The sequence below is a fragment of the Dermacentor andersoni genome, chromosome 3 (assembly GCF_023375885.2).
Source record: "Dermacentor andersoni chromosome 3, qqDerAnde1_hic_scaffold, whole genome shotgun sequence".
NCBI lineage: Eukaryota > Metazoa > Arthropoda > Arachnida > Ixodida > Ixodidae > Dermacentor > Dermacentor andersoni.
In genome coordinates this window covers 124717593-124740008 of record NC_092816.1, presented here as the reverse complement: position 1 = coordinate 124740008, position 22416 = coordinate 124717593, and the positions used below count along the sequence as shown (strand labels likewise).

Genomic DNA, 22416 nt, shown 5'->3' with positions numbered 1-22416 from the left:
GAATTTGGGGTCAGCCGACTCGCGCTCGGCCTGCCGCCGCTTGCGTTGCTGCTCCGTCCTTCTCGCTAGGCCTCTCGATCGCCAGATCCAGCGGCCGTGGCCATCCAGCCGTGATCCAGCCGTGACCACAGAACATGTAACAACTGCCAGAGGAGGTGAACTCAGCGCGCTTCCGCCAACGCTGGCCTCGGCATACAATCTATTACGCGCGGCGCCGCCCCCTTCTTCTCTTCCGCCCCCCCCCCTCCCCCCTCCCTCCGCCGAGCGCTCCTCCGTACTTTCCCCAGCGCGGGCTCCACTTCTACACCTCCACTCGCCTTCCTCCTCCGACGCTCGCTTCCTGCTCTCCCAATTCGGCGGCTTCCGTTAATCTCGCCGATTTCGCAGACGGGGAATGTACGCTAGCGCGTAAAACCTATTTGAGAGAGAGAGGGAGTGTACGCTTGCGCGTAAAACTTATTTGAGAGAAACAGAGATACACTTATTTCATTCTTTGAGAATACCCCCGCTATGAATATTGCTAACATGTTTACTCCAGCATGCACCCAGCCGTCATTGAAATAAATGTCACGCGCGTTTTGTTTGAGCACAGAGTTACAAGATGTCGCCACCACAACACACCTACCATGCTAAAAGCCTGTTAACTTTTTTATTGACGTGCAGTCGAGACCGGTCGCTCAGGATGTACCAACGCCCTCACCAGTATCTATGGCCGATAACCGCGAATTTGCCGTCATCGCCTGCGCCGTCGTCACTGTGATCGTCGTGATTGTGTGTGCCCTGATGGCTCTCTCGAGAACGATGCCGTCTGGAGCCCCGGAACCCGTGTGCGAGACGGAAAGCTGCGCCCTGCACGCACGGCTTCTCACCAAGGACCTGGACCCAAACTTGGACCCCTGCGAGAATTTCAGTGCTTACGTCTGTTCCGGTTGGTACAAGCGACAGCGTACTGACTACCTCCATTTCTCCAAGTCGACCATGGACGACGTGCGCAAGTCCTGGTTCCCAGCCTTCCACGACACTCTCTTTGAAGGCTCGCAGAAGCTCCGCGCAGGACGCAAACCGGTGGCCATGTACTCGTCTTGCATGGGCAGCCCTTCTGAATACGGCTCGAATTTGGGCATGTTCCGAACGTACATGGACGCCGTCAACCTATCCTGGCCAGAGGCACCAAAGAAGCCAGGCTCAGACGCACTTAGCGTTTTATTGAAGCTGGCGTTCCAGTGGCAGGTCCCACTGTGGGTGCGAATTAGGGAGGCCCGCTCGGCTCGCAGCTGGCGCTTCGCAATAGATCCCGCCCCCTTTCTGCCACTCATGAGACAGCACCACCTGAGCACAACAGAGGGCGCGTATTCGATGTACTGGGAGTCCTTCTACCGCCTTTTGAGCCTTCACCAGCGTAAGATTGACCCATCGACCGTCGAGGCGCTGCGCACCATGGAACGCGAGGTGCTGGAGAAACTGTACGCCGCCCGAACGCCTCAGATCCGGCACCCTGCAGTAGTTCCTGTTTCGAACATGGGCAACCGTACTGCGCCACTCACATCTGACAGGTGGCTCCGCGCTCTCGAACACCTGTCGCTCCACCCCACTGCCGCACCCAACGACATGGTACTGCTCAGCGACACCGGCTTCTTCGAGACACTCGGGAGCCTGTTCGCGCGGTACAGCAACGACCAGCTGCTGGACCTCATCGGCTGGGCCTTCGTGCAGCTGTGCGCGGCGGCGGCCGACTACCGGCTCCTGGTGGCGCGCTACGGGAGCGAGACGGCGGTGGCCAAATACAAGCCGTACTTCTGCGAGCGCTTCGTCGAGTCGTCCTACAGCTTGCTCGTCATCGCAATGTACTCCGTGGCGCGTTTATCCAGGCCGCAGCGCGAATCGGTGGACGCCGGGTTCGATAGCCTCGTGTGGGCCGCTGCGACCTTGGCCAACGCGACGACGTGGATGGACGAGGACAGCCGGCGGCTGACCGCCGAGAAGATGGCCTCGACGCGCCTCATGCTCTGGCCCCCGGACGAGTACCTCGACAACGACACCCTTCTCGAGGAACTGTACGAAGCATTCCCCAGCGCAGGCCAGTCGTTCGCAGACTATTGGGTGACCGCGAGTCATGTCACTGCCGCGGCCTACAGGTCGTTGGTGAACGCCGGCGCGTTCGGTTATGCGGTCAACTACGCGCTGCCCTACAACCATTACGACGGTCCTCTGGGCAAAGTGAAACTGGCCGTCGGTGCGGTGTCCAAACCACTTTACTACGCCGGCGGTACGAAGGCCATGTTTTACGGCGGACTGGGCTTCTTAATGGCGCTTAGCCTCGTACAGGCCGTGGACAGCGGAGGGCTCAGGTGGCACCCCGACGGGACGTTCGGCGACTCTTTCTTGTCCAGGTAAACGCAGAGAAGCGAGGTGCACTATGCCGTTTCTCACGTCATGCTCCTGACAGTTGCGCAGGTGATTGTCACCTCCATCAGGTCACGCGCTAACGCCCTCTCAGCTTGACTGCAACAAATCTGTCAAAGCTTCCAGTAATGCAAAAGAAGACTGATAATAACAGGCAATATATCGACTTTGCAATTGCGAGCGTGGGTTTTATTACATCAAAATAATTAAAATAACTGATTTATGTGAAGTCAAACTTCATGAATATTGAATTTGTCTCAGGTGGCCACTTTTGTCGAGATGGCAAAAGTTTGTTGCGTGCGGAGGGAGAGCATCGCCGCGACACCGTGTCACCCTCCCTATCGCGAGCCTGTGTTATCCGCGCGTTCCTTGTCCGCGCAAGCTCTCGCGTGTGTTGGAACTGTGCCTTCGTAATCGCTATAAAGAAATAATTGTATAAAAAACAGAATAAATTCTAGAGGCAGAACGTTGGCAGTAGTGAGTCTCGAACTTAAGCCCATGCTCAGAGGCCGCGTGTCTCAGCCACGCTAAACCAGCGCCCCTCGATAGCAGGCCTGTGCATTCGGCTTTATGACGTCATGCTACTCGGACCAAAATTTCCATTGGCAAACCCGGCGTGACTTCAAAATCAGTGCTGCTCACTCGGGAGCGTCCCCATTAAATTCTGTGGCAGCCGGGAAAGGTAGCATGACGTCACCGATCGAAGTACACCGGCGTTATACTGTCTAGGAGGCGTTGGTCAAGCGTGTCAACGCGCTCGTTTTACTGCGAGGCGTTCATAATTCGAAGGACCGCCCAGCGGCGTTCAACTGGGCATTGATGCTTGCGCATTTACAGCTCAGAAGTGCGTAGGTGCGTAGTGCGTAACTTTAGCTGGGAGAACCTGTACAAGCCGGCTTGCTGCACTGAGTGGCTAGGATTAGCTGCGCATGACCAGCCTGCGACGTCACGCGCTAGCAGCCTCTCAGCTTGGCTGCAACAAATCTCTCAAAGCTTCCAGTAATGCAAAGGAAGACTGAGAATAAGAGACAATACATCGATTTCGCACTTGACGAGCGTGCGTTTTATCACATCTAAATAATTAAGATAACTCATTTATGTGAAGTCAAAATTGCATGACTATTGCATTCGTTTCAGCTGGCCATTTTCACTGAGATGTCAAAACTTTGTCTTAATGAACCATTGGAAGTTAAGGAAAACATGAAAATGTAAACTTCGTCGCCGTCGCACTAGATATAGTATGCAAATGCATTACAGCACCCTTCCGCGTGAATTGGTGAAGCTTTCTTAAAGAGGCATCCATCCACCAGAAATAAAATTGAATTGAGCAGTATTATTTTAGTGTAGGTTAAACTGATTTTATTTCGATTGGGCAACCGTACTGGTTGACAATTCCATTGGGCTATTGCCGGAGTGCGTGTGAAAAGCAGAACAGTGGCAAATAATAGAGGCAATATGAACAATGCAGAGCTAGGGAAAATACTCAATAGTCGCTAACAATAATAACAATAAGTTTAAGGGAAGAGAACTAGTAGGACCCGGCAAGTAATTCCAATATTCAAGTACACAGGGAAAGCAGTTGTATTTAAAAGTGTCCGCATGGGCAAAATAAGGCGTGATGTTTAGATGATGGTGACTTCTAGTATCAGATGGTTTAGTGGGATTTAGGAAACTATCTGAAATAATCCGGCAAGGGGAGTTAATAATGCAAGGCGGAAACTCTAGTGATTCTGGCGTCGGCGACCTGAGAGTGGTTGCAAGCTAAGGAATGAAAGCGCTGTGGAAGTTGAAAAATCCCTATCGAACATATGCGGCATATGAAGGGAATCGCTTTCTTTTGGATGGCCTCGACTTGATTAATGTCGCATTGTTCGTGCGCGGACTCCACACAGCAGAAGCGCAGTCTAGTAGGGGCCAGATTAGTTATTTATACAACAGTAGTTTAGTATCCTTCGGTGCTGTGATCAATGTGCGGCGCAGATAGCCTACCTTTTTCAATGCTTTTGAGGTTAACGCATCTATGTGCTTGTACAAAGACATACTGGGTGTGAAAACGAGACCAAGGTATTTATATTCACTAACGCTTTGAATGGGAGTATTATTATATAGTTTTGCAAGTAAAAACGGAAGGCGTGGTTTCATTAGTGAAAGTCATAACGACGATGATTTATGTTCGTGTCATTCAAGAAAACGTACCGCGTGATTCTTTACAGAAATTGTTTAGATGTTGTATTTTAGTTTGTATGAGACATTCCTTTATCTTTGTTCTTATTGACTCGCCGAATGCGTTCCCGTGTTTTCCGGTTTCTGCCAGTGGTCGAACGGGTGGGGGGGAAGGGGGAGGGACCCTGCAAGCTTTCAGCAAACGCCTTTTCCTGTCGCCTCCTTTCGCACTGTAATGTGAAAAAGCAAAATAACTAAATAAATACAGTGGACAAGATTCGCGGCGATATCGCCTAAACTTACCTTCTTTCAGCTGCGCCGCCTCCTCAATGTTACCTCCTACTGGCATCTCGCAAAAGACAGGTCTGCGTACGCTGTTAGAAGGCGAACGACTACAAAGTCCCACGAAAGGAGCCGAAAAACGACACCGCTTTAATATAAGGTGGTATTCCTTTACAAATGGCGCGACATTCTCTGCGCGTTTGCATGCGAACAGAGACTCGACCACGGCGTTCGCCGACAAGGACGCGTGCCTGGACTCCGCGAAGGACGCCGGACCAAGCGACGCCGCCAGAAGCGTGTTTCCCGAGATCCCCGCGCTCGAGGTGGCCCACGCGGCGTACCGCACCGCCGTGGCCGAGAGCAGCAGGCCGCAGAACCTGGTCGGCGGACTCCGCGGAGACCAGGTTTTCTTCATGACGCTCTGCTTCATGACCTGCTCGCGCGAGCCGGTCGTCGACTGCAACAAGGCGGTGAGCAACTTTGCGCCCTTCGCCCGAGCCTTCGCCTGCCCGTCGGGCTCGCCCATGAATCCTGAACGAAAGTGCTCCTTCTTCGGTTGACTTTGCCGCACAGCACCCCACCCCCCTCCCTCCCTCCCTCGAGGACTGCGAGGATCGTCGTGTATAACCTGCTGTCTGCAGCCCAGCTGGTGACTCTGTAGGCGTGGCGCTTGCGATGCCAACACCACAGCGGGTGTGCGTGCTCATAAGCTCGTTGTTTTCCACCGCTCTTCGATACTTAGTTTGATCATCGTGCTATTTATTCGCTGCTCGTAAGAGCGGGACAATATATTCTCCGTGTTCGGTATTACTCCATGTTCAGTTCGGTATTACTTAGTTAAGTACAACTTTGTACAACTTGTACTTTGTACAGTTAAGTATAACTTGGTAACAGAGCACATTGCTCCTGTTAAAGCGGAGCTTTAACAGGAGCAAAGTGCCCTGTTAGGAGCAAAGATGCCCTGTAATAGTATACTCAGCGATACTAATCTTCAGTATACGTAAGGCCAAGCCCAGAGTACACCGTAGTTCGCCTAGGAGATTTGAGATCTGGTTTCTGGTAAAAAAAAAAAAAAAATCACGGTAAGTAGCCAACGTAAGTCAACGACCGCTTACCCGCCCTTACGTTAAGAGCATGAAATGAGTTTTATGAACTCGAAAAGTAAATTTGCATCACATCTGGCTCGCAGATCAGTCAATTGTGTTCCTTTGCGTCAAATTTCCGAAAATGCAAGGAGCTCTTGTCTTGGTCGTAGGAGTTACACATATATGTTAACAAAGCTGAAAAATATCACAAATACGTATAGATCTACTGCAAATCGCCGCGAAGCGCTCGTGAATGCGTGGCGCTGTTTAGTGTCTTTAGAAATAATTTACTATGGCCGATAGGTAGCTCGCAGCCAATGAAAAGAATGTGTCGGATAAGTTTATATAAACAAAGCAAAGCGCAGTGGCGGTGAGAAAGAAATCACCTTGGTTGTCTATCTGAAAATTTGACTGAACTGCACTAGGCTGTTTTGCATCCTCACTGTTTCTGACGTTAACATAGTTGTCCCTTCGACTCCTGGAAACAGGGCTAAGTACAGAGCGACGAACGGCATGTCTTAATTGATTGAATAACCATTTATTTGGATTTCACGTAGCCTAGGCTCTGAGGCCACAAGCTCAGATGAAATTAGCGACACCACCTCAACAGTTTATTTTGTAATTGCCAATGCATACACCTTGTAATGGTTTAGTATGCATTTTAGTGAAAAAAATGAAAACTCCAAAATTACCCATTGGAGCTGGTTGAACACTTTAGCCCCGGTTCGACATAGTAAGCGACATTAGCCACACCTGTATTAAGTACCTAATGGTGTTGTGGATTTGCCAGGCTGTGAGACGGCAAAAAGAAAAAGAAATACACACACCACACACACACACGGACACCACGAGAAACAATCGCTTGATGTGTATTTCTCCGCGTAAATTGTCGGTAGTTTTGGTTCAGTGTTTTGAGCGACACGAATCTGAACAGGGGCCAATGGGGGGTGCCATAGTTGAGGATGCTGAATAATCTTGATCTAGGGCTTCTTACTGTTAATTAGAACGTAAAGACACACGTGCCTGTAGTACTCGATAAAAAAAAAAAAAAAAACTACCGAAATAGCCGGGTTTGAAACCACGACCTCAGGCGAAGCAGCAGACCATTAGAGCCACTGAGACGACGCGGTGGGTTTCGTGAGTTCTGAATTGGCCGTGTGAATTGGCTTACATGCGGTTCCATTACCGTTTTGCCAATCCTTAGCTAAGAGGCAATTGCGTGACATAACGTGCTGCGTGCATAATGATATAAATGATTTCGGACGTCTTCCTTTAATGCGAGCTTGCGAAGAGAACGGAACTGCTCCATGCTGTTCAAGCTAATGCGCCTTACATAAAGCCTTTGATTAAAGCAGGTCTTTGAACGTTGACCAGTAACAGATTATTTTTTGCATTTACTCCCGTTGCTGACCAAGCCCTCAGTAAAGGTAATCGGCTTGTATACGTCCCCTAGGCCAAAAAAGAAAAAAAAGGAAAGAAAATAGTAATAGAAAATGTATGTCTGTAACGGTCATAGAGTTTCTAAATAAATACCCTAGGTACCCTATGTGGCGCGAGTGTCTACGAGGGCTCTCCTGAGTGTTGTTGCCTCAACCTACATGGAAATGACGGGAAGTACAGGCTTCGGATTGGCTTCTACCTTTAGTGGTGTTTTCTTGCGGCACAGTAAACGAAGCTATATTAATATATTCTCGCGTAAAATCTCATTTCTGGAGTACATTATATAATGCACAATACCTTACATAAAGTTTGTATGAATTTGACATCGAATTATGGTTTACCACCAGAGCACACCAGGGTTTGCATAGCTCTGCAATTCTGTTCCCGATTTAACGCCAGCGAATAATTATTTATTTTTACGACAGCAACAATAACCGTGGATGTGCTTATGTAAAAATACTCATTAAATATTTATAGAAATAAAAATTTTCTATTGTCGAATTGTGACAAGGTGTTGCGCCTTTGAGCGACATGCTACAAGCGTCGTCTGCTATGACGCCTGCTCGCTGCGAACGCGAGACATTTCTCGCAGACGATAGGCACTTGCCAACTGTCTCGCTCTTTCAAAACGCTGCGTCGGCAGTCACGATTGCTGAACGTCTTCAATTACTTATTAGCACGTCTGCTGCAGTGCTACCTGGGAAGCTTGTGGCCTCCTATACGAGTATGCGTCAATATATATTATGTTGACGTGTCGCTTATTCTGAAGCGCACGCCAGCAGTTGTTGCAGCGTGGCTTTGCGCTTACCTTTTTGCGACAGCAGACTACAGCCAGGAAGCAGCAATCGGCCCTACCACAAGTAAGTTCGTGTTATCAAGTGTCCTGAAACACACATTTCAATGAGCGCATAGACGAACAATTCGTAATGAAGCCCTCAATAAAATTTGATTGTCAAGCCACTAAAAGTACAACTGCGTATGTAGTAATCAAAATGCATTATGCAAGCAGTCAGCAGTCTTCCCATTGACTCTGCATCACTAGTACAAAAAAGCTACTGGCAGGTTATAAAAAACCCAGCTCATGTGTGTAGCTGAACTTTACAGCTTTAAGGCTCACACTGCAAATATAAGCACGTACAAGAAGCCAAACAGCTTGCAGCAAAGTAGTAAGTTGCATCTGCATAGTGATCACGCGAATAGCGACTGAGCGAAAGATGTTACGCGCAACGTTAAGAAATAGGAAGGGAGCAGTGCGTATCAGAGAACGAACGGAAAAAACCGATATTCTATTCGACGTTAAGAGAAAATAATCGAGCTGGGCAGGCCATATGTAAGCAGGCTATATGTGTAGGGCATATAACCGACGGACCGGTAAACGCCGGCACGATCAGTCTTTCCACAAGAAAGCATCAGTAGATGCAGAATTGTGACGCATTTTAATCAAAGCCCCACTTAAAGTTTTTTACAAGGCTCGCCATGTTTTCTACGTGCTTTGAAGGTTCTAAGCATAGAACATGTACTTAGTAACGTGCTTGTATCAGTAATACCTTCTTGTGGCTCTTCTGAAGTTTGATAAAGCAGGTAACACTACGGAGCCAGCCTGACACACTTAACAGACCAAGGTCAGAACAGTGAAATCACGTTCTCTCAACGTTTACGATGCCATCGCTTTCTCGTCGCAGGTTTGTCACCACACCGCGACACATGTCGGCCTATCCGCTAGCCCATCACGCTATCATAGAATAAAGAACCAGCTTTGGTGCTATCGTCACTTCGAGCAACAGAACAAAGAGCTTTGCGCAGCGCTGCCTGAATCTTGAAGATCCGTACGCCACAGGGTGTAAAAGCTGTGAACTAAAGGCGATGTCCGGAATTGCTGGGATTGGGCTGTACGTTATATATCTGTTTGTCCTATATAGCACATGGTCCGAGTAAGCGCCATGACCATGCGAGGTATTAGTGCGGCGTTAGCTCATTCCTTTCTTTTTCTTTCTTTTTCGAGAAAGAGGATCAGAAGCAATTTTTTTCCGGTTTTGTTCGTCTCGTTCGCTATATATGCCGCACTCACCCGTATTACAAAAAATTCAGCCTCCCAAATAGCCGTCAGATTCTTTTTATGCGGTCCCCTTTGGACATGACTGCTTCACACAGCCAAGAAAGGCAATGCTGAAGCACAAAGCTTACCCATTTGTCATGCACAGGAGGCTAGCATAGACATAGCATAGTGATTTCAACTCTACTAGACTTCAAATGCTCGAGAATGATGCCGGTGGCTGACAAAATTATTTTATACTGACTGGCGCTTAGGTGTTTCAAGGTTGCATTGCGTTGGCCGTACGCAAGCATCCACTCTTATGCTTTAGTTTCCACGCCAAGCGCTCGGAGAGCCGGAAGACTTTTCCAGTTCGGGCTGGCAATTCACAGACGCCGCTGCTCTTCGTCGAGCAAAAGCGGGTAAAGCCAAGATAGCTCGCAGAGCATACGCACATTGCGGCTGATGGTACGCGTCGCGTGTTGGCGCAGCCGAGAGAAATTTCCGCACATTGTAGTTACCGCTGCACCGAGAGGCTACATATAGCGGTTACGCGACGAGCTTGTATGAACTGACATCAGGTAAATTTCACAGACAGCGAGCTAAGACAAATTCCAATCGTTCCGCAGCACGCAACGGCAACACGTTCTCAGAGCGCCGCGCCGGATCGCCCAGGCCAGGGAGGAGGAAAGGCTCGCCGCGCGCCCTTTCCTCGTCGCCCGATGAAAAAGTCTATAATATTCTGCTGTGTGTGGTAGATCACGTGACAGATCATGCAAAAAAGCAACACTAAGTTATTTTAAGTAACACATGTCTTCAATAGTCGCGGAATAACTGGTAAGTAAGGAGTTTCATAATCGCTTTTAAAATACGAGGTTCCAAGTTAAATGGATGAATTTTTGCGGAGCAGTCGTTGGTGAGACAGCTTTTTGAAAGTGTTAGCCCCCCTTATTCTTAAAAAAATAACGCGTCTGTCCGCGTGTTATTTTTTCGGAGCTGCATATCTTTTCCTACAGTTCAACTGCACATTTATATATATTACGCCGTTTGGGGCCTATCTTGTTCGTCAAAGATAATCCTCATCTGCCTTGCCCGCATTTCCTGTTTTTAACGCTGCCAGACTAGTGTGTTCACTTCCTGCCTAGTGTGCCTTACTTACTGCCTAGTGCACGTTCACTTCCAAGTCACGAACGACTTGCGCGTTATCAGCATGACAGAGCATTCTCGACAGGAAAGTAGCGAGCTCCTAGTTTTCAGGAAAGGAAGTGCTAGCAAGGCAGATGACGATTATGGTTGCGGGACAAGTGTACACACCAAAGGGTGCAACCATTTTAAGACCTTTTTGTACGAAGGCGCATAACTCTCCGTACTTATTATCACTCGTTAACACAATGTTGTCCTAACATCGACTCCATGCTTTCATAATAAGTCTATGAACGCAAATATATATCTATTATCACAAAGAAAGCAACACGGATCTTGCGCAAAGTCCGTGTTCATTTCTTGTTTTTTCGTCAGTGTCAGTGTGTGCTCATTTCTTCAATGCACCCTTAAACAAATGTACACCCTTTGGGGCTTACCTTGCATTATAACAATAATCGTAATCTGTCTTGTCCGCTTTACCTTTCTTTAACGCTGCGAGCCTGGTACTTCGAAGTCACGAATGGCATGCGCATTATCAGCAAGACGGAGCATTCTCGACAGGAAAGTAGTGAGCCCAGTGTTTTCAAGAAAGGAAATGCAAGTAAGGCGGATGACGATTATCGCTGTGTAACAAGATAAGCCCCAAAAGGTGTACATTTGTTTAAGAGCGCGCTTCAATTCACCTTCAGTCATGTCATACTAACTAGCCCCAGTCGAAGCGCTTTTGAGTGTAATGGCGATGTTGAGCATTCGAAGAGTACTAAAATAATACCACATTTCGTTTTTGCGTGTGTGCGTGTGTGTGTGTGTGCGTGCGTGCGTGCGTGCGTGCGTGTGTGTGTGTGTGTGTGTGTGTGTGTGTGTGTGTGCGTGTGTGTGTGTGTGTGTGTGTGTGTGTGTGTGTGTGTGTGTGTGTGTGTGTGTGTGTGTGTGTGTGTGTGTGTGTGTGTGTGTGAAATGTAATGCCTAGCCCTCTCAACCATAACAAAAAATGCACGGGAGCCTCAAAGCGCCATAAATAACTTGAGTGTCGCAGCTTTTCTTGAGTTAGTTTCGTTTTAATATCTGAGGAGATTGCAGTGTCAGGACGTCACGGCGCAGAAAGTGCTAATGTGGGAACTGGATATTGCGACGTTTTGACACGCTGGGGCTTGCTGGGTCCTCTCCTGTGCTGCTACCTACAGCCGGGTCGGAGCGGGTGTCAGTGCATCGCAAAGTCGTGCTCCCACGTGACCACCTTCTGCATCATGACGCCGTGACACAGTAGAAACGAAACCAAGACTGTCCGTAGAAACGCTATCACAATAAATTGTTTAGGGCTATCAGAGGATTGCGAGTTTCTTCGCGGGCTTAGAGGTCCCAGGCCTTCATTTAACCCTTTGGTTGCCGTGCTTATAGAAATAGGTCAGTTTCATGGACATCTTTTTTACGTGTTGGTAAACATTTGTGTGCAAATTATTCTACTAGCAACATCGTGCACCGTCTGATATGACGACTGATCTTTAACTATTTGTCACATTTGGCAATTTTTCTGGCAGATTGAGGAGTTTAGAAAAATAAAAGTTCGACTCGAGGTATCGTCGAAACTAGCCTTCAATGCTTCAAAAATGCGCGCTTTTGTCCACTCGGTAAGGTAACTTTTAAATGACAGCATCATTGAAGACACAGAATTTTGTCTCAGCTACGTCGTCAGTTTTCTGATCCGACGTATAGGTAGTGTTAACAATGTCTGGAACGACGGTAGATACTCATGAGTGCGTGGTATTTTCATAATTGTGTTCAAATAAAATCGAGTCCAACTTTATTCACCCCCTCCCTCCTCCCCCTTCGGCTCGTGGGTTGCTTTTATACATCAGCGCTTCATTAACAGCGTATGTACAAATTGTTACCAGCAGTTCTTTCCGTCGTGTGGGGATTTACCTCGCGCAAGAACACACAGTGGATTTCAGACCGACCTTCCACCGAAACTTGACTGGCTGTCTAATATATTACAACTTGGACACAGCCTGTGCAGTTGCCCTTATTCATTGCTGTACAACAATGTATACAACGCTCCACATAAGTGTACAGCACGTGGACGCGCCAGCATCATTTGAACGCACGCTAGACCACTTCGCCTGCACAGCAAATGTGATCGAACGCAATAATCAAGTATGTGTTGGTTTCTGCGTGCTTCCTGACCTGACAACCATTGCTTTGCGAGCTTAAACAATGCAGTAATGAACAACCCAGGCGCCTGCTACGTTGAGTAACTAGAAATGGTCACTGCACAATAAGAACTTGGCGCTTATAACATTTGCCAAGCTACTGCTATTCCTCGTAGCATGGGATTGACTACGGCTCATATCGACGAAAACAAATCTTCGAAATAATTTTTCTGTTTTCGCGTGATCTGACCACAGACGTTCTGAACTAGGAATAATTTGTATATTTTGTATATTTCAGATTTTTAAACTCTCAGTACTTCTACTAAAGATAAGATATTATTACTTTCATTCGTTTTCCTTGCGGTGCTTCATTCATATGATAATTAAAAAAATTGTATGATCGATTGTCCCTACCATACATCCGTTCAAAACACCAGTGATCAGGCTATAACATTCAGTGTCGCAGTATTTGTTGGGCTACTACATCTGGAAATAAAAAGGTAAATCATAAAAGCAAAGAAAATGATCACATTTCTTGCAGTAATGAATAAGTTAGCACACCAACAGAACAGTGTAGAATACCGTGCGAGTTCGCATTTAAGTCTGCCCTCACCAAGTTGTCCGCGCACAATATGGGCCTTAGTATACAGGGCAGGCGTTTACTGGAGGTCAGCGTGTTGCCGCAACAACTATTTCTGAACGTTTGAAGATGCACATGTCTTCCAGTTCGCGCTTGGTTATAGATAGCTTTGAGAGAAAAAAAAAAAAAAAAACATGGTCATGAGTATACCTAACATCCTCTCTCTATCACATGTATAAATGTAGGGAATCTATACCAGGTGAACGATATGTTCACGAATTCAAATAAGTTGCCAAAAATATGCACTGCCGTGCAGAAAAGAAATATTTTGAACTCCAAGAAAACACAGGACGTGTGTTATGCAAGCCATACGAACAAGCTCGCATAATACCGTATGGACTTGGTTTATGAACTTTATTTTAGTGGCGGTCACTAGTTTAGTGGCGGTCACAGTAGTGGTAAGGCAGAGGTTACCTGAACCCAAGCGTTCGTTGACCAGTGTAGCATCGTGTGACATTTCCTTACATTGTGGTTATTTGCCAGCGTGCAACAAAATTTTCAGACAGTGTAGCACTGTTCAGAGATAACAATGACGAAGTGCGCTTTATGGTCGAAGCGTGGCGTACCAATGATGACGACAAGGAAAATAAAAATGGTTCAGATCCAACGCTCAGTTTGGAACCTACGCGGAGTGGAGTATTTGTGAAGCGGGTGAGTGCCGTAAGAATGGCCACATACTGCGATACATTTTGCAACAACTCGCTTGCGTACCTCTCCGGTAAATCAGAAAAACGCGGAAACCTACACCACGCGACAAGCGTCGTCGAGGCGAGCCCGGTTCACTCTGTCACCAACTTTCTACTACGCCATGGACGCCATCTCTGGGATGGACGCCATCTCGGAGATGAGAGCAGTTTACAATTGCACTGTGTCCAGGACATGCCCACCTATACAGGTAAGAATCCGCTCGAGCAGACGCACCAAACTACTGAGAAAGAAATGCGTGCAAATATTTCCTTTAATAACTGAATTATGTGTTCGTTGTATTCAAGATATTTATTACAGTTTGTTGTTTCACTCTGTAATTCACTAGAGAATAGAGCAGGCCCCCTATACAAATGAAGTGGTAGTATCACTACCCGTGTGCATTTCCATCGAGCGGCCAGGGTAAGACAAGAGACTATATATACATATAATTGAGAGAGAGAGAGAGAGAGAAAGAGGAGAAAGAGATGGAGAGAGTAAGCTTTTTATTGAAAAACAGAGTGGTTTTCTGGTGTATATTTGCACTCTAAGAAAAGTTTACACCCTTTGGAGTGTCCCTTCTGCAACACAACAATAATCGTCATCTGGCTTGATGCGTTTCCTTTCTTGAAAACGCCGCGCCCGCTACTTTCCTGTCGGGAATGCTATCATGCTGATAACGCGCGTGCCGTCCGTTACTGGAAAGTACCGGGCTCGCAGCGTTAAAGAAAGGAAACGCATCAAGGCAGATGACGATTATCGTTGTGTGAAAGAAGGGGCACTCCAAAGGGTGTAAACTTTTCTTAGAGTGTTGGGTCCTTCGTTTCCAAGTAAAACCCGATACTTATCCATTTTCGCAACCTGAACAAAATTTATGGAAATCCCTAGAAGATTGGCCTTTCCTAAATAATAATAATGAATGTAGGTGTTATGAAACTAGTGAACGCTGCCCACTTTCGGCGAGCAAGTCATGATGATATATTGTTCAGCATATTTTAATATGAATATGGTATATGCGTCTTTTCGCGTAATACTGAAGCAAGAACCGATATATATATATATATATATATATATATATATATATATATATATATATATATATATATATATATATATATATATATATATACCATAGAAACGTGCCAATGCGCTAGAAAACTAATTAACGCAGCGTTGACATTGCTCTGCATTGCGAACGGTAGCATTGACGCTGAGAGGTTGTTTACCCGTTAAAGCGGACGCTTGGCCGTTTTGGTAAGCCATATTGAAACAGAACAGCGAGGTTTTGACGGGGACAAGCAGGGAGAAACGACACGGACGAGCGCTGATTTGCAACTGAAGTTTATTGCTTGGAATGAAGAATATATACCAGCTCCAACCAATAGGAGAAACAAAAAAAGAACCATACATATATTCACAGTCAATCATACATGCTGCACTGAACCAGGGAGATAACTGTAATCATCATATCCGACCCCCCCCCCTCTCCTTCCCCCCTAAAAATGCCAGTTCTTTGGACGTAATCGATAAATAGGGGCTACTGACGCATGCGTCTTTTGACCAGGCGATGTGCGCTGCTTCGATGATTTGACGCGTTAGTTGGTTACTACGTTTACTTAAAACTTGTGTTCGAGTAAAGTCAGGGTGGCAAGCCCTGCTGTCGCAGTCTGTACAGTGGATGCCAAGACGCCCTTTCACAGTGTTATGCACATTGTTGTTGTGCTCCTTCAGGCGTTCATTAAGGCATCTCCCCGTTTGACCGACATAAAGCCGGCCACATGACAACGGAATGGCGTAGGCAGCTCCCTCTCTACAAGAGACGAATTGATTTTCACGTTTGATGTTTGAAAAGACGCATGCGTCAGTAGCCCCTCCTTATCGATTACGTCCAAAAAACTGGCATTTTTAGCGGCTGGGATATGATGATTACAGTTATCTCCCTTGTACAGTGCAGCATGTATGATTGACTGTGAATATACGTATGTTTTTTTTTTTTTTTTGGTTTCTCCTGTTGGTTGAAGCTGGCATATTTTCTTCGTTCCACGCAATAAACTTCAGTTGCAAGTCAGCGCTCGTCCGCGTCGTTTCTCCCTGCTTGTCTTCGTCAAAACCGCGCTGTTCTGTTTCAAATTGTTTACCCGATTATGTTACTTAGGATGAGAAAAGGGCGGCTAAATCGTCTGGCTGGCAATATACGATTCATTTCGTCAAAAGAGCGTACATCCGGAACAAGTAAAACAGAACAACAGACGAGAAAGAAAGTCCCGGCATATGGACAAGAAAAATGATCTCAATGCACATGATAACAATGGCTGCATTGTAAGGTAAGGAAAAACATAACACCTCCTGCGAAGTATGCCCTTGTGCACTATCTTTTGTAGTTTCTTCCTCTTGCTAAAGTCGAGAGAACAAAATACAAAAAGGGATCGCCAGACACGTCTCTCTATGTTGATTTTCTCAATGCGGCTTCCTTTAAGTGCATTAATAATGTCTGAAAACGAAGATCTGTAGAGATTATCTCGTCACATGATTTGCGAGCAGCTATCTTTGACATTACATGTTCCTGGTAGGTATTTCACTTGTTTCAATGGCGCGTTTGTATTCATGAGGAGACCATCGTTGTGGTAGTCCATTCTAAAAGATAACGGAAAAATCCCAAATATTGGGCTGTGAGACAACACCTACGATTCCTTCCCGGTTTTCATATTTAAAAATAACGCTGCCCGCCGTAGTTGCTCAGTGGCTATGGCGTTGGGCTGCTGAGCACGAGGTCGCGGGATCGAGTCCCGGCCAGGGCGGCCGCATTTAGATGGCGGCGAAATGCGAAAACACCCGTGGTGATTAGATTTGGGTGCACGTTAAAGAACTCCAGGTGGACGAAATTTTCGGAGTCCTCTACTACGGCGTGCCTCATAATCAGAAAGTGGAACCCCATAATTTAAAAATAACACCCGGTTTGTACCTCCCGACACCTTTATGTTGCAACTATAATTTTGGTGCAATTGCTCACAATACGCGACCAATGACAGCTGCTCCTGCGCAATACATTCTAACAAAGGACAGCATTATTGAGATTTTTCCCTGGTCGTTGTATATGTACAAAAATGTAAACAAGGTTCTTGAATGAGAGAGAGAGATGCAAATAGCAAGAAGGCTGGGAGGTTAACAAAGTTTCATTAAAATATTTGCCCTTAACTTGTTCTTTTCGTGGCCTTTACATTTTTCATGTCAGCAGCGTGGGGCGCTATAACGTAAAACTATTCCAAACTTTTATATTCCAATTCTGCACTCCGCCCACCGCGATTGGTCAAAAACATTTTTTGGCCACCCCCCACTTCACCTGTCTGTCACGCGACGTCACGAAAACCGCCATAGCTCCCCATCTGATATGACGTGTACACACTCATTATGCATAATTTGACCGAACAAAACAAAAATAGTTATTTCTGATTCAATGCCGTTTGCCATTAGCCCCCCAACTATTAGTCCAAAGTTTTCGGGCTGCACCCACTTCACCTGTCTGCCACGCGACGTCACTAAAACACAAAAACTCACCGCGTCGAAGTGACGTGTACGCGTTAAATATGCATTAATATGCCGAACAAAACTGAATTTTCTTCTGATTAGCCGCAGGCTGCTCCGTTCCGAAAGGAATAAAAGATGGCTGCCGCCGATCGCTCCGACACTCGCTACTCGCCCCTGCCGGAGAGCATGGGTTTATTTGCGTGTAATGAATGTTTTTGCTTGGCCGTGTAGCGTTTTCGAGAACTTTCGGCAGGTTTACGACCTCGCTCTGCCAACTCCTCTTTGCTGAGGATCCGTTTAAGCGTCATTCTTAAGCTTCGTTTACATGCCGCCGCGATTGTCGACGAGCCACCGCAAGCTAAGTAAGAGAAAGCGGACCAATCGCAGACGCCTGCACCAGCCTCTCCATCCGGCTATCGATTTTCAGTGCAGTGGCTCGGCCCCATCGAATCCCTCTCCACTTGAGCATGCTCCTCGCCTCTTGTGAGCCAATTAGACAAGACAAGCAGCTCAGTGCAGGCAATGTTATTTGTTTTTCAAGCAAACGAAATTGACCTCCTATGAACGAGGGGAGCATTTGATTGGTTTGTTCAGACGACCCTGCGGGTTACCGCCCGATGCTTGCGTCGGCGGTTACGTAAATTTGACGTCAGGACATTGGAATAAAAACATATTGGAATAGTTTTACGTGCTACGGCCCATGGATTCTTTAGCGCAGGTGAAAAAAAAATTTTGATATTCTTTTCTCTGACATGACGGCACAAATGAACCATCGCAACGCTTCGTCTCATCGGACCCCGCTGCGTGCTTTGTCAACTTGTCTGTTAGTATGTTGATTTGGCTTGTCTCTTTCTATGATCCAATGTACGACTTTAGAAAAGTCAATGCACCGATGGCGTCAAATGTTTGCAACAACATTAAGCCCACAAATTTCCGGAGTTGAAAATTGAAAGCACGATTTTGGAAATGTCAGTGCGCCTTTCGCTTCAAAAGTTTCAGAATTGAAATCCATGCGCTCCGTAGATTCCGCGGCCTCCGCGAGGTGCCACGACAAGCCTGCTCGCCATCTAAACGCCCTTGAAACTGTGCTCGGATGGGCCTGCTTGCGTTATCTGACTCCCGGTGCATGGGCGTTGCCGCGAAATCCAGCCCCATTTCGCAATCTTCGCGCTGAAATATCCTTTCGGTCGTGAAAAAGGGTATTTTAGACAAAAACCAGCATGATTTCCGGCGCCGTGGGTTGTTTTGGTCGGCGGCGCACGACAGCCCGAACAAATTTCGGGGGGGGGGGGGCTGAAGCCCCATAGCCCCTCCCCCCCTGGCTACGCCCAAGTGGCGCGTCCTGTTCTGATCGCGACAATATGAATGGCATGTAATAGTACATCTAACACGGACAAAATTGATATGTGACACATGAATAAAAAAAAAATCACTAACATGGAAATGCAGGTTCTGCAGAACCCTTGCACACAACGTAACAAGTTCACGTAAGATACAAATTGACGTATTGAATTTGTTCGCTTTGAATGATCTAATGGATGCTGTTCACAGAACCGCGATATCTGGCCTTGATGCAGAGCTTTTAATTTGTAAACTTCGTGCTTCCATTTTTTTCAGAAACGAATTTTCGAAAAAAATTTGCACGATTAAGGCCCTAAATTGAAATTACGCTTCCAACAGGCAATAAAGTTTAACTTTGCCGCTCAAATGCAACAAATTTCATTAAACTCGGTCCAGGGGTTATCCCCGAAAGGCGTTTCTGCAACTTGCCCGGATGTACTGGTTTGAGTGCACTGTGGCTTTTGGCTCAAGGTCACTTGAAGGTCGCCGACAGCGCGAGCTAAAATCATTTCATGCTTAAGAATGTGTGTGCGCACAACGCGCGTGGCCAACAGAATTAGCCAGATCGCGTCCCTGGCTGAGCCGATTTAGCGCAGCGGGATGGCACGTCTATCTGGTTTCGTTGCTTTTGCGGCCAAGCGTTCTGTGCCCTACACTCTTAGGCAAAGTTACACCCTTTGGCTTGCCCCTTCTGCCACACAACGATAATCGTTATCTGCCTTGATGCGTTTCCTTTCTTTAACGCTGCGAGCCCGGTACTTTCCAGTAACGAACGGCACGCGCGTTATCAGCATAGAACAGTTTACACCCTTTGGAGTGCCCCTTCTGATAACGCGCGTGCCGTTCGTTACTGGAAAGTTCCGGGCTCGCAGCGTTAAAGAAAGGAAACGCATCAAGGCAGATAACGATTATTGTTGTGTGGCAGAAGGGGCAAGCCAAAGGGTGTAACTTTGCCTAAGAGTGTAAGCAGGCCACCTTCCAGCCCTCTCACGCGTGGGAAGCGCATGAGCGCCGATATCATGGCCGCATAACAGTGACGTCGGCGCCTGAAGCGTCTGCACAATTGCTACCGCAATAAATAACGTTCGTTCGCAAAAAAGTACGACATTTATCTGAGCAGGCTATTGTCTTGCTCCGCGTTGAGTCATGCGCGAGCGAGACCTGGGCACTTCCACTGAAAGTGTATGCGTAGCTAGCCTGCAGTCCGCATCGACGATGTAAGACTTGCTGTTTTCGTGGCCATTGTTCAAGACTGCGTCACACCTGAAATGCGGATGTAAACACGTGTTAGCATTCACAGCATACTATTGGAGTATAAGTTCTGCTAAATAGAGGACGCGAGTAATCAAACGGCCGAGAAAACTACTGGACATGCATCTCGAGGTAGGCTTTCTATTTGGCTGAAACGAGGATGAACAGCGATACTTAGGCGCCTAATACCGGTGTCACACGTACACTTCTGATCGCTATCGGGACCGATCCGGATCGAAATTCGCGACTGCGATTGGCTCTCTCGCGCACTTTATGCAAAGGAGCCAATTACGACCAAGAAATTCGATCCGGGTCGGGCTTGATCACGATCAAAAGTGCGCCGTGTGACAACCATATTAGACAGCAGGTCTTTCTGAGGCACCTTACGTCCGTTGATCCAACCTTTATTCTACAGTGTGTTTTCGTGCATAGGCCTGAAAGTAGACTTTTTGTTCACTGAAAGGGCATTTTTGGCCTACGTCCTTCCATAAAGGACTAACGTGGTTAGTATGGACTTAAAACTTACTAAATAGTCACTTCATTACTTATCGAATCTTGAAATCTCGTGCAATTGTATTTAGTTTAGGGTGAATTCTGTAATCCTGTATTTTTATTTACTGAAGTATAAGCACATTTTTTCGTGTTCCTAATAAGCGTGTAAGAGAGCTTTCATTCGGGGTAAACATCACCACAACGTAAAAGTGCTAAAAATATTCTGTGAGAATAATAAAGAACTCTAATACATGCAGGAATTATTCGCACAATATGACCGGGATTAATTCCGGATTATATTCAGTGCAACCTATTGTTAACCAAAAGGATGTGGTTCGGTTGAGTGAATATTTGATGACCATCGTCCCAGGCTTTCTTATGCTCAGTGACGTTATCATTTGAGAAAGATAGCCTTCTTGCCGTTTTCTGATTTGTTCTTGATAATATCTGCATCGAATACCATGCCTCTTTTCATTTTCCTAGCTACTTCGTTAAGTCATCGGACAAACTACAACCCCCCGGGTTCAGCAGTGTGGCATGCAAAGTCTGAGAAAAATGCTAGTTGGGACATCAATTTATTTCGCCGTTGGTACTGAGGTGGCGTTTCTCGACGTGGGTGCTAAGCAGAAATGCTGGAGTAATTGTATATTACGTTACAGCGTGTTTAGGCCCAAAAACGATTAAATCACTCTTATTGCAATGATTTGCAAATGGTGTCCGCCTCTTCATGTAGCACAGCGAACGTGTCACAATTGCGATCTTTAACGCAAGAGATCCTTAACGCCTATGTCTCTCTCTATGAACAAACCTAGATAGCCCTGTACATGTCATCCAGCCGCCAGTGCGCGTGCGCAGACTTCACCGATTAGCTGTTCTCAGTATATGCAAACATTGGTAAATTGGTCACTTGTGCTTTATGGCTCTGTTACGGTGTCATGTCCAATTTAAGTTGTTTTATCTTCTCTCTATCTTTAAGCATATGTCTAATTTATAGAACCTACAAGATGAAATGTTGTTGCATTGCACTGCGTGTTGTATTGTATTGCACTATTCACCAAACCTGCATGTTCGGCTCATTGCTGTGGTGTCCAAGTTCCTCAAGATGTCCTAAACAAGTTTTTTTTCCTGGTCACCCGTTGCATTGCCTTTGTTGGTGTTTGCTGCAAATAAGTTCAAACTCAAATTGTGAAACAGCCTAGACAGGGAGCACGAAAAGCACACAACAGTTGCATGGGCCCGCACACTTCGAGTATTGTGTCTGGGATTCCTTTAGCGTTGTTCACACGTGTCACGTTTCACACAGGTGGTCTCAGTTTACTATCTTGGTGAGCTCTAGATAAAACGGCAGCTCAGTTTTCTACCGCTTGAAGCTTGGTTGCATTTGACGAAAGGTGTTTGAAAGGGAAGAAGCACTCTACAATAAATATAGATGAACATACTTATTACAATCCGCCTCCCATGTACGCCTCCTTTTCCTAACACGGCGACCAGCGTCGAAAGCACTAGTAACGTCCACTTGAGCTGGGGGGGGGGGGGGAGGGGGGGCAGCGTCCTGTGGTACGTCACTCGTCTTCTCATCAATTATCTGTCACTACGATTCAAGTCTTTATAAAGAGGTCATAAACAAACGTTGACCGTTGTGTGCTCTTCTGCCACTGCAGGTTTCTGTAAGCGAAATGCACTGTGTATTTGTGTTGATCGCAGTTTGCACGTGGAGAAAAAGCACTGCTCCAGCTAAGGCTATTACAGAACTAGAGCAATTCTGTTCGCGTTTGATTGAGCAGCTGC

General features: G+C 46.6%; 1 protein-coding gene across 1 annotated transcript; it reads left to right on the top strand.

Annotated features, from left to right (window-relative positions):
* The first annotated feature begins 671 nt into the window (after nucleotides 1–671).
* On the top strand, nucleotides 672–5454 carry LOC126537973 (endothelin-converting enzyme 1-like). Its single transcript, XM_050185089.2, has 2 exons — nucleotides 672–2390; nucleotides 5063–5454. Exons 1-2 carry the CDS (start codon nucleotides 709–711, stop codon nucleotides 5406–5408), a joined length of 2028 nt encoding a protein of 675 aa, XP_050041046.2. The 5' UTR covers nucleotides 672–708; the 3' UTR covers nucleotides 5409–5454.
* The last annotated feature ends 16962 nt before the right edge of the window (nucleotides 5455–22416 follow it).